The sequence below is a fragment of the Budorcas taxicolor genome, chromosome 21, assembly GCF_023091745.1.
Source record: "Budorcas taxicolor isolate Tak-1 chromosome 21, Takin1.1, whole genome shotgun sequence".
NCBI lineage: Eukaryota > Metazoa > Chordata > Mammalia > Artiodactyla > Bovidae > Budorcas > Budorcas taxicolor.
In genome coordinates this window covers 62,561,002-62,573,986 of record NC_068930.1, presented here as the reverse complement: position 1 = coordinate 62,573,986, position 12,985 = coordinate 62,561,002, and the positions used below count along the sequence as shown (strand labels likewise).

General features: G+C 49.5%; 1 protein-coding gene and 1 pseudogene across 1 annotated transcript; one reads left to right on the top strand and one right to left on the bottom strand.

Annotated features, from left to right (window-relative positions):
- Positions 1-321: 321 nt before the first annotated feature.
- On the bottom strand, positions 322-5,695 carry LOC128066579 (interferon alpha-inducible protein 27-like protein 2; annotated as a pseudogene).
- Positions 5,696-10,893: 5,198 nt separating this feature from the next.
- On the top strand, positions 10,894-12,631 carry LOC128066583 (interferon alpha-inducible protein 27-like protein 2A). Its single transcript, XM_052659642.1, is given in 4 exon segments — positions 10,894-10,918; positions 11,736-11,897; positions 12,407-12,446; positions 12,448-12,631. Coding segments are annotated over 3 exon segments (378 nt in total). The 5' UTR covers positions 10,894-10,918; positions 11,736-11,743.
- The last annotated feature ends 354 nt before the right edge of the window (positions 12,632-12,985 follow it).

Genomic DNA, 12,985 nt, shown 5'->3' with positions numbered 1-12,985 from the left:
GCAGATTCTGGTTTGGGGGTAGATGCTCGAGAAATTCCTAAGGCCGGACTCGCCTTTGCCTGTTGGACCCCTTAACCTCATGGCCTTTGTCGTGGGCGGGACTCCTTGTGCTGGCTCCCAGCAGTGACTGATCAACTAACACTTTCACTTTTGGTCACAATAGAGTGGAAACACCTGGCATCCTGTCATGGATGTCAGTGTCCATCCTTACAGAGTTCTTGGCACATATCCCATCTCCCCTGGCTATACAGATGCCCTGCACCCTGTCTGATAAATAAGAACACAGTAGGGACACTCATGAAAAGTCACAGCATCTTGTTTTTACTTCTTATGATTCTTTGAAGAATTTTGGGAGGCAGAGGGCTTGTCACTTGGGGGACTGACATCCTGAGGCCCTGCAGGGTCATCTTCAGCATGGGAACCACTCTCTTGTTCAGTACTGGATCCTGGTGGAGAAGGGGCCTTATTTTTTGAACCCCACAGCCATGCCCCAATTGCTGACCCAACCGAGGAGGATGTTGGATGATGTGGAAAGTCCAGTTGCCCCTGGGGGAGAGGAGGAGGTTAGAGCACAAGGGGACAGACAGGCCCAGCAGCCCCCAGCAAGGCTGTGGGAGTCAGCAATCCCAGGACCATCTGGGGGTCAAGGAAAGAGACATCCCACCTTTGCTGCCTGCTCTACTTCCTGATACCCCAGGATGTCTGGGCGGCTGCACATGGCTGCCCAAAGAGGAGACACGCACTCTGATGGCCAGTCCACCAGGCACAGGACAGGCCCTCTGAGAAATGACAGGCTGCCCCTCCCTCTACAGCACCTGGCTGGGCCCAGGGAGAGGAGGGCACCTTCAGAGGTTATATAGGGTTGAGGAGGAATGCCAGCCTCCTGGGCTGCACACCTCTCATCCCACCAACCATATTCCCAACTAGAAGAGGGGACAGTGAGGGTGACACAAAGGACCAGGCCCCTGATGACCACGAAGCTGGAAGAAGCACAGAGGCCCTCCTTCAGGCTTGGCCTCGTGCCTGAATCCCCCATTCTCCTGCTGGACACCTACCCACGGACTGGAGAGTGGCCACCAGGCTGCCAGCAGCAACTCCACCCCCATTGGCCACGGCGGCCGCTGACATCATCTTGGCCGCAATGGAGGAGGCGGTGATTCCAGCCCCTGTGAAGCCCATGGCTCCTAGCACCATGGGCACAGCTGCCATGGCTAGGGCTGCAGGGAGACAGGAGATTTGGGTTTGGCCCCATGGGACCGACTCCCTAGATCTCCCTGACGCCTTCCTGTGACATGAGGTGAGGGGTCCACTTTGCTCTCCTGAGAGCCTCGGCGTCCTAGGGAAAGGAAGGTTGTAGATGTGGGCACAAGTACGAAGATGGGACCCATCTAAGAACCTGAATCCCAGGGCTCTTTGGGCGTCATTTTGGCACTGGATGAGCTGCAGGGATTATAAAGCAGTTCAGAGGAATCCACACAACTCAGCTCATACATTAGCTACAGGCCTTTGGAGGAAACCCTGCCCCAGATTTCTGAGGAGAAATCACAGATTCAGATAGCTTCCCTGGTGGCTCAGAGGGTAAAGCGTCTGCCTACAATGCGGGAGACCCGGGTTCGATCCCTGGGTAGGGAAGATCCCCTGGAGAAGGAAATGGTAACCCACTCCAGTATTCTTGCCTGGAGAATCCCATGGATGGAGAAGCCTTGTAGGCTACAGTCCAGGGGGTTGCAAAGAGTCGGACACGGCTGAGCGACTTCACTTTCACTTTCACCTAACACCTTGCCTGGGTTCCCACTGTTTGCACTCCAGAGAAGCTGAGATCGGAAGTGGGTGCTGTGAATGGCTTTGCTTTGGTTCCTTCTTAGCAAGGTTCTTGTTACCTCAAGAATTCCACCTCTGACCCCTTCCACCCCACCCCTACCCACCCAGGTCTTGAGGTTCAAGGCAATCTTGGACTCAGTCAAGGCCAGCCTCTCCCAGGCACCCAGGGACAGGGGCACATGGGGCCTTGAGTTGCTTTACAAAGAGACTCACCTCCTCCGATCACGGCTGCAGCAGTCTTGCCTGTAGACAGAAGAACTCCCGTGAATAGCCAGCATTTGCCTTCCCCCCTTGTCCCTGCTGCGGTCCCAGTGGGAAGGGATCCCTGAAGTCAAGATCGCAGGACAGAGCAGTCCCTGTGTGGCTCTCTCTCCTTTTACAGGAAGTCTGATGTTCTGGGGATCAAGGATGTTAGAAAAGAGTCCAGAGCTCTGTGATTCTCCAGATTGGGAGAGGCACCTGCCTTGAAAGCGTTTCATACAGCTCTTTAACTTCAATACCTTCAGTATCATTTTCACACACTCACACACACACACACACACACACACACACACACACACACACACACACCAGAAAAGCATGTTGGTTTATTTGCAAAGGAATAAATTTGACTGTCCTGATTTGTTCATCTTTCAGACACACTATGCCCTTCCCAGGCTATAGCTGGAGTGGAAGCCCCCCGACCGCCAGGGCTCAGCCTGCTTGTGACTTTCTGCACAAAGCATCCCTGACTCCCCCATCAGGAAAGGTGTGTCCTGCTTCGTGGCTGCCTCACTCCGATCTCTCTGACTCCACCACTGCCACCCTCGTGGGCATCACCTCTCCTTGTCCAGGATCAGAGATGGGGGCAACACACAGAATGAGACACATCCGTTGGCTGCTGGGTACAGACAAGAGTGAAGGTGTTGGGGTCCCTCCTTGCCCTCTGTGCCCACAGGTGAAATTTCCCCTCTTAGTGAGGATGAGGAGGCTCTTGTTGATCTGGCTTCTGCTTCTATCCTGGGGAAAGAATAGAAGCCATGCCCAGCCTTCAGCATTCAATCTTTTGCTTGACAAATCCAGGAACATCTTCCAGGACTCTGCCACACATTCCCAATGTTCCTGAGCCACCTCCACCCAAAGACTCAATGTGAGTCTACTATGCTCCTGCTGCCACAGAATTTTCCACAAGGCAGTATGATTCTCTACCATTTCTGCTTTTTGAGCATTTTAAAGTCAAGGGTAAATCCTCCTTCTCTGCCGTCTCCCACCATGCCAAGTATAGGCTTGGGAACAAGGAGGTCTTGAAGGAGAATATCAGAAAAAGAAGTATGAATGGAGTACATCTTTGTGCATGCAAAGTCAAGTTATGATCTGAATGTTTGTCTTTCCATAAATTCACATACTGAAACCTAATACCCCATGTGATGGTGTTAGGAGGGGAGCTTCTGGGAGGTGATTCGGTATTGAAGGCAGAGCTCTCTTGGTTGAGATCAATTTCCTTATGAGAGAAACTCCTCCAGCCCTTCCTCCTGCCAGTTCCTTTGTTCCTCCCAACATAGAAGCTCACAGGGATGGCTGTCTAGGAAGTGAGCTCTCACAACAAACAGAGTCTACCGGTGTCTTGACCTGTGGCTTCTTAAGCTATACAAATGTGAGAAATAAATTTCTGTTCTTTTTAAGACACCTAGGTTATGGCATTTAGTTATAGCACCCATAATGAGCTATATCAAGACATAATCCACACAGTGGAAAGGCAACCTATAGAATGGGAGAAAACCTTGGCAAATCATGTATTTAGTAAGGGACTAATATTCAAGGTGTGGTAGATAGAATTCCTATGAGAGAGAACTCAAAGAACTCAGTTTAAGATTGGGCAAAGAATTCAATTAGGCAACTCCCTAAAGAGATCCAAACAGCTAACAGGCATATGAAAAGGTCCTTGAATTCAGTCATCATTAGGGAAATGTAAATCAAAACCACGAGATACCACTTCACATCCATCAAGACACTTACGATTTAAAAAACCAAAAAACATAAAATAACAAGTCTTGGTTTCAGTGTGGAGGAGGTGGCACTCTTGTGCACTAAGGTGGGAATGTAAAATGGTACAAGAGCTATGGAGAATACTATGGCAGTTCCTGAAAAAATTAAAATCGAAAAACATATGATCCAGCAAACCAATTCCTGGACATAGATTTAAAGGAATGGAAAACAGGGTCTTGAAGATATATTTGCACCCCGTGTTCATAGCAGCAGTTTTCACTTTTGTCGAGAAGTGGAAGCAATCTAAGTATCCATCAGTGGATAAATGGGTCATCACCATGTGGTAGATACACACAAGATATTATCATTCTGGCTTTAGAGGAAGTTATGATATATGGGTGAACATACGGAACCTTATGCTAAGTAAAATAAACGAGTCGAATAATACAAATACTGTATGATTCCACTGATACGGAAAGCAGATTACATTACTCAAAATTTGAGAGACAAAAACGATTGTGGTTGCCAGGAGCTGGGGGCAGAAGGAGATGAACAGTTAATGCTTAACGTGCACAGAGTTTCAGTTTCAGGAAATGAAAAGAATTCTAGAGATCAAGTACTCAAGAACGGAAATGCAGTTAACACTATTCAACCTATGCTGACAAACTGTCATCTTGGCAATTTAAATTCTATTGTGTATTGTCACCTGATTTTAAAAAAGAGGCCGATACCTTTGGTGCCCTGCCCCTAGAGTGCCCCCACATTAGAGGTGACACTGCTCTTGGAGGGTGTGTTCTGGGAGGACATTAGTGCTCCCTAGGGCATCAAGGCAGATGCACAAAGGGAGAAATGAAACCTACCTGCCTTGGGTGCTGGGGGGCAACAGGGCAGGCATGGGCAGTGAACTTTACCTGGCAAAGAGCCATGCCCGAGCCTGCGGAGGTGGCTGTCAGGCATATAACCTGAGCAACACCTCTGCCCCACCTACTTGGAGTCTACCCAACACTGAGAGACTCCTAAGAGTGACCTCCTCCTACCCCTATGCTTGAAAACAAACCTATGAAGGCCCAGAGAGGGCAAGTGACTGGCTCTGGGTCACTCAGCAAGACAGAGGCAGAACTAAACCCTGAAGTGTGGTCCTCCTGATTCTAGAGCATCATTTTTTTTCATTTCCTGTACACTGTGGCTTTTTTCTGACAGTGTGTCAGAGAGATTCCATCAGGAAGACTGTCCCTACAGTGACAACTTAGCAGGTAGAGCTGAGCAATGGGTGTGGGGTGAGGATCCATGGATTGGTGCTCAGAGACCCATTACCTGCATAATGGTAGAAATTGCTGCCTTTCGACTTGGGTGGATCTCTGGGGTCAGAGCCAGAGTCATCTGACCCCTTACGTGGCCCATTTGGTGGCTTCCTGGGAGAAGAACTGTCAGAGGCCTGGTTGCTTGACTGGGAAGGTTCTTCTTCCTCTGGAAGAAAGAAATAATGGGAGAGCACACAGCGGGGCGGGAAGCTGGGGTAACAGACCACTCCACCCTTTCCTGAAGCCCCCAGGATCTCTGATGTAGGGAGGGGACCTCAGAGGAAGCTGAGCTGAGAGGTGTCAAGGGTGCTTGGAGGTGAACCAGGGAGAAAACAGAGAGAGGAAGGCCCAGTACCAGTGGAGAGCTGGGGGTCCTGACTGCACAGAGCAGGAGGCTGAGGCCCAGGGGGAAGAGGCTTGATGGGCCCAGAGCACCTGGTGGCAGCCCCAGGCCAGAACCCAGACCCCCGCTGCCCACCCAGGAACCCCAAGCTCTGGGCCACCCACCCTTGGGAGCTTCACCAAGGGCACTCACCTTCCGGCAGCAATTCTGGCAGGAGGAGGCCCAAGGCATGGGCTTCCCCGCTTTCTATGGCTCTAGCTGACATCCTGGAGGCAATGTGGGAACACCACTGTCTTTCTGGGAAACAGAGTGTGAAATAAAAACTTCTCTGCCTGATTTTGGGCTTTCCTGATAGCTCAGAAGGTTAAGAATCTGCCCGCAATGCAGGAGGCCTGGGTTTGATTCCTGGGTTAGGAAGATCCCCTGGAGAAGAGAAAGGCTAGCCACTCCAGTATGCTGGCCTGGAGAATTCATTGGACTCTATAGTCCTTTGGGTCACAAAGAGCTGGACATGACTGAGCAACTCTCAAGGGGGCATCTGTCTGCCGTTCCAGCCTGGCCCTCTGTTCCATTGCAGCCTATGGACCACTTCCAGCCCACCCCCTTAATCTGCTCAGACCACAGTTTTGAAGTTAATAATGATTTTGGTTGGCTCCCTGATCTCCAGAATCCTGGCCACCTCTAACACCCCATCTCTGTCCCCTGCTCACTGCCCACCTGGTCTAAGTTTCAGGGCTTCAAGGTAACCTGGGTCAAGACAAGACCAGAGGTTCCCAATGCCCCATGGTAAAGGTAGGCTCAAGCCCCCTCCCCACACTCAGCTCTGGTCACAGAGACAGTGGTCCTGATGGAAGTGGAGAGGGAGGCTGAGAATGGAGTCCCGTTGCTCCCTCCCTTCCCCACCTCCCAGCCCCCCGCTTACCCTGCTTAGTAATCGTTGGGGATCGAAGAGTAGTGTGTGAAGCCCTGACCAAAGTGAAGCTGTAGAGAACTCCAGCTGGCTAAATAGTCCCTCCCTGGATGACCTCTGACCCCAAGAGTGCAAGGAGGAGGTGAGTCACCCTCATCCCAGGCTGGGTGCCAAGTAGACCTCACCTTTGCATGCTAATGGGAGGATGAGGGGCGGGTCTTCTGCAGGAGCATGACTTTCCCTTTCAGATTCCCCTTCTTGGATATGTGAGGAATCTCTAGTCCTTTTTATAAAACTCACCTGCAATTCTTGTGAACTTTATTTTCCCTGCCCTCCACGATTTGCAGGTTTACGATACAAAACATTTTTCCTGGCTGACAAATGGCAGAGAGCTCTAATCTCATATCTGTAATAACTGAGGAGGCAGAGCACGCTGATGGTCAAAGCACCATCTCTGACGAGTGCCTGCGGAGGAATCTGTAGTTGTGACTAAGGGAGTGAATTCCCCTTGATGGGTCTTGCTTTGGTGACACCCTGGCATTCACAGAATTGGTAGTATTACTACATTTACTTCTTTTTGTCCCTTGATGTGTGGAAGTGCTAGTCGCTCCGTCATGTCTGACTCTTGGTGACCCCAAGACTGCAGCCCACCAGGCTCCGCTATCCGTGAAAGTCTCCAAGCAAGAGTACTACAGTGGGTACCCTATTTCCAGGGGATCCACCCAACACAGGAACTGAACCAGTGACTCCTGCATTGCAGGCAGATTCTTTGCCAGCTAAGCTACCAGGGAAGCCCCCTGAGACTTATATATATATATATATATGTGTATGTGTATATATATATGTAATTATATATATATTCCGTATTACTATATGACATATGTAACTATTGTATATTCTTTTATGTGTATATATTTTACTTATTTTACATTATCTGCTAAAAGCAAATGACCAAATTATTTCCCTTTAAGAAAGAATAGCTTTTAGTTGTTTTACCCTTAATTTTGTTTACTATTTTTGCTATGCAAAGCAAGACCCAACGCAGGTCCAGCTGCTTCCAAAGCAAGGTCTTGGAATGGCTCTCATTTACTCCCTCCTATCACTTGTCTCTTCCCTGCTCATCTCATGCCTACCTGGCTTGAGACTTGAGGGTCACCTGGTGCAGACAAGGCTTGTTGCTCCAGAGTCCTAGTGCCCAGCAACAGGTGGGTGACTAAGAACTGAGGAGACTCAGCTCTTCTCATCAAGTGGTGAATGTTTTGGAGCTTCAGCTTCAGCATCAGCCCTTCCAGTGAATATTCAGGACTGATTTCCTTGAGGATTGACTGGTTTGGTCTCCTTGCCATCCAGGGGACTCTCAAAAGTCTTCTCTAACACCCAGTTCCAAAGCGTCAATTCTTCGGTGCTCAGCTTCCTTTATAGCGCAACTCTCACATCCATACATGACTACTGGAAAAATCTTAGTTTGACTAGACGGACTATTGTCAGCAAATTAATGTCTCTGCTTTTTCATATGCTGTCTAGGTTGGTCATAGCTTTTCTTCAAGGAGCAAGCGTCTTTGAATTTCATGGCTGCAGTCACCATCTGCAATGATTTTGGAGCCTCAGAAAATAAAGTCTGTTACTGTTTCCAATGTTTCCCCACCTATTTCCCAACAAGAGATGGGACCAGATGCCATGATCTTAGATTTTTGAAAGTTGAGTCCTAAGCCAGCTTTGTCACTCTCCTCTTTCATTTTCATCAAGAGGCTCTTTAGTTCCTCCTCAATTTCTACCATAAGGGTGGTGTCATCTGCATATCTGAGGTTATTGGTATTTCTCCAAGCAATCTTGATTCCATCTAGTGTTTCATCTAGGCTGACATTTCACACGGGGCACTCAGCACATAAGTTAAATAAGCAGGTGACATCCAGGAGCTCTACAGATTCACTGAAAGGGCATGGAGAATATGGTCATCATGGTAATCGAGGTGGTGTGGTAAATGACCCTTAACGACATTATCTGTGTGCGTGCCTTCCACCCCCATCCCCCACCGCCACGAACTCTACACCTATTACAGAATCTAAGCTCATATTGCTTGCCACATGACAGGGCAAGAAATTGAGAGGAAAATGGTTTGGGCAATGAATAGAGACTTTATTCAAATGCCAGGAGACTGAGAAGATGGTAGACCAGTGTTCCCAAGAACTCTCTTCACAGGGCTGGAATTCAGTCTTCTCTTATAATGAAAGAATGGTGTAGCTGGTTCCTGGGATATTCTTGACGCCTTTCTTCCTGCAGCTGTCCAGGTAGGCCTGGTCACAAGGTTCCAATGTTGTTGTTTGGTTGCTCAGTCATGTCCAACTCTTTGCGACTCCATAGACTATAGCCCGGCAGGCTCCTCTGTCCATGGGATTTCCCAGGTAGAAACATCCATTTAGACAAATGTTATTCTCTTTCCTGGAACTTAGTAAATTTATTTTTTAATTGAAGGATAAATGCTTTACAGAATTTTGTCATTTTCTCTCAAGTCTCAACATGAACCAGACATAAGTATATATATATCCCTTCCCTTTGAACCTCCCTCCCATCTCCTGCCCCATCCCACTCCTCTAGGTTGATACAGAGCCCCTGTTTGAGTTTCCTGAGCCATACAACAGATTTCCATTGACTGTCTATTTTCCAGATGGTAATGTAAGTTTCCATCTTACTCTTTCCATACATCTCACCCTCTCCGCCCCTTCCCCATGTCCATAAGCCTATTCTCTATGTCTCTTTCTCCACTGCTGCTAAGTCACTGCAGTCGTGTCCGACTCTGTGTGACCCCATAGATGGCAGCCCACCAGGCTCCACCGTCCCTAGGATTTTCCAGGCAAGAACACTGGAGTGGGTTGCCATTTCCTTCTCCAATGCATGAAAGTGATAAGTGACAGTGAAGTCGCTCAGTTGTGTTCAACTTTTCGCGACCCCATGGACTGCAGCGCACCAGGCTCCTCCATCCATGGGATTCTCCAGGTAAGAGTACTGGAGTAGGGTGCCATTGCCTTCTCCACTTTCTCCACTGCTGCCTTGTAAATAAATTCTTCAGTACCATTTTTCTAGACTCCACATATATGCGTTAGAATACAATATTTATCTTCCTCTTTGTGACTTACTTCATTCTGTATAATAGGTCCTAAGTTCATCGAGTTCATTAGAACTGACACAGATGCATTCCCTTTTATGGCTGAGTCATATTCCATTGTGTATATGTACCAAGATTTCTTTATCTATTCATCTGTTAATGGACATCTAGGTTGCTTCCGTGTTCTATCTATTGTAAACAGTACTGCAATGAACAATGGGATCCATGTGTCTTTTTCAATTTTGGTTTCCTCGGGGTATACGCCTAGGAGTGGGATTGCTGGGTCACAAGGTGCTTTTATTCCTAGTTTTTTAAGGCATCTCCATACTGTCTTCCGGGAGAAATATCAATAAACTCAGATATGCAGATGACACCACCCTTATAGCAGAAAGTGAAGAGGAGCTAAAAAGCCTCTTGATGAAAGTGAAAGAAGAGAGAGAAAAAGTTGGCTTAAAGCTCAACATTCAGAAAACGAAGATCATGGCATCCGGTCCCATCACTTCATGGGAAATAGATGGGGAAACAGTGGAAACACTGTCAGACTTTATTTTTTCAGTTCAGTTCAGTTCAGTCGCTCAGTTGTGTCCAACACTTTGCGATCCCATGGATCACAGCATGCCAGGCCTCCCTGTTCATCACCATTTCCCAGAGCTCACTCAGACTCACGTCCATCGAGTCCATGATGCCATCCAGCCATCTCATCCTCAGTCATCCCCTTCTCCTCCTGCCCCCGATCCCTCCCAGCATCAGAGTTTTTCCCAATGAGTCAACTCTTCTCATGAGGTGGCCAAAGTATTGGAGTTTCAGCTTTAGCATCATTCCTTCCAAAGAAATCCTAGGGTTGATCTCCTTCAGAATGGACTGGTTGGGTCTCATTGCAGTCCAAGGGACTCTCAAGAGTCTTCTCCAACACCACAGTTCAAAAGCATCAATTCTTCAGCGCTCAGCCTTCTTCACAGTCCAACTCTCACATCCATACATGACGACGGGAAAAACCATAGCCTTGACTAGACGGACCTTAGTCGGCAAATTTATTCCTTTGCAAATAAACCAGCATGCTTTTCTGGTGTGTGTGTGTGTGTGTGTGTGTGTCTGTGTGTGTGTGTCTGTGTGTCTGTGTGTCTGTGTGTCTGTGTGTGTGTGTGTGTGTGTGTGTGTGTGTGTGAGTGTGTGAAAATGATACTGAAGGTATTGAAGTTAAAGAGCTGTATGAAACGCTTTCAAGGCAGGTGCCTCTCCCAATCTGGAGAATCACAGAGCTCTGGACTCTTTTCTAACATCCTTGATCCCCAGAACATCAGACTTCCTGTAAAAGGAGAGAGAGCCACACAGGGACTGCTCTGTCCTGCGATCTTGACTTCAGGGATCCCTTCCCACTGGGACCGCAGCAGGGACAAGGGGGGAAGGCAAATGCTGGCTATTCACGGGAGTTCTTCTGTCTACAGGCAAGACTGCTGCAGCCGTGATCGGAGGAGGTGAGTCTCTTTGTAAAGCAACTCAAGGCCCCATGTGCCCCTGTCCCTGGGTGCCTGGGAGAGGCTGGCCTTGACTGAGTCCAAGATTGCCTTGAACCTCAAGACCTGGGTGGGTAGGGGTGGGGTGGAAGGGGTCAGAGGTGGAATTCTTGAGGTAACAAGAACCTTGCTAAGAAGGAACCAAAGCAAAGCCATTCACAGCACCCACTTCCGATCTCAGCTTCTCTGGAGTGCAAACAGTGGGAACCCAGGCAAGGTGTTAGGTGAAAGTGAAAGTGAAGTCGCTCAGCCGTGTCCGACTCTTTGCAACCCCCTGGACTGTAGCCTACAAGGCTTCTCCATCCATGGGATTCTCCAGGCAAGAATACTGGAGTGGGTTACCATTTCCTTCTCCAGGGGATCTTCCCTACCCAGGGATCGAACCCGGGTCTCCCGCATTGTAGGCAGACGCTTTACCCTCTGAGCCACCAGGGAAGCTATCTGAATCTGTGATTTCTCCTCAGAAATCTGGGGCAGGGTTTCCTCCAAAGGCCTGTAGCTAATGTATGAGCTGAGTTGTGTGGATTCCTCTGAACTGCTTTATAATCCCTGCAGCTCATCCAGTGCCAAAATGACGCCCAAAGAGCCCTGGGATTCAGGTTCTTAGATGGGTCCCATCTTCGTACTTGTGCCCACATCTACAACCTTCCTTTCCCTAGGACGCCGAGGCTCTCAGGAGAGCAAAGTGGACCCCTCACCTCATGTCACAGGAAGGCGTCAGGGAGATCTAGGGAGTCGGTCCCATGGGGCCAAACCCAAATCTCCTGTCTCCCTGCAGCCCTAGCCATGGCAGCTGTGCCCATGGTGCTAGGAGCCATGGGCTTCACAGGGGCTGGAATCACCGCCTCCTCCATTGCGGCCAAGATGATGTCAGCGGCCGCCGTGGCCAATGGGGGTGGAGTTGCTGCTGGCAGCCTGGTGGCCACTCTCCAGTCCGTGGGTAGGTGTCCAGCAGGAGAATGGGGGATTCAGGCACGAGGCCAAGCCTGAAGGAGGGCCTCTGTGCTTCTTCCAGCTTCGTGGTCATCAGGGGCCTGGTCCTTTGTGTCACCCTCACTGTCCCCTCTTCTAGTTGGGAATATGGTTGGTGGGATGAGAGGTGTGCAGCCCAGGAGGCTGGCATTCCTCCTCAACCCTATATAACCTCTGAAGGTGCCCTCCTCTCCCTGGGCCCAGCCAGGTGCTGTAGAGGGAGGGGCAGCCTGTCATTTCTCAGAGGGCCTGTCCTGTGCCTGGTGGACTGGCCATCAGAGTGCGTGTCTCCTCTTTGGGCAGCCATGTGCAGCCGCCCAGACATCCTGGGGTATCAGGAAGTAGAGCAGGCAGCAAAGGTGGGATGTCTCTTTCCTTGACCCCCAGATGGTCCTGGGATTGCTGACTCCCACAGCCTTGCTGGGGGCTGCTGGGCCTGTCTGTCCCCTTGTGCTCTAACCTCCTCCTCTCCCCCAGGGGCAACTGGACTTTCCACATCATCCAACATCCTCCTCGGTTGGGTCAGCAATTGGGGCATGGCTGTGGGGTTCAAAAAATAAGGCCCCTTCTCCACCAGGATCCAGTACTGAACAAGAGAGTGGTTCCCATGCTGAAGATGACCCTGCAGGGCCTCAGGATGTCAGTCCCCCAAGTGACAAGCCCTCTGCCTCCCAAAATTCTTCAAAGAATCATAAGAAGTAAAAACAAGATGCTGTGACTTTTCATGAGTGTCCCTACTGTGTTCTTATTTATCAGACAGGGTGCAGGGCATCTGTATAGCCAGGGGAGATGGGATATGTGCCAAGAACTCTGTAAGGATGGACACTGACATCCATGACAGGATGCCAGGTGTTTCCACTCTATTGTGACCAAAAGTGAAAGTGTTAGTTGATCAGTCACTGCTGGGAGCCAGCACAAGGAGTCCCGCCCACGACAAAGGCCATGAGGTTAAGGGGTCCAACAGGCAAAGGCGAGTCCGGCCTTAGGAATTTCTCGAGCATCTACCCCCAAACCAGAATCTGCCTGCCTTACTGCGTTGTGCTTTTTGCCTACTTT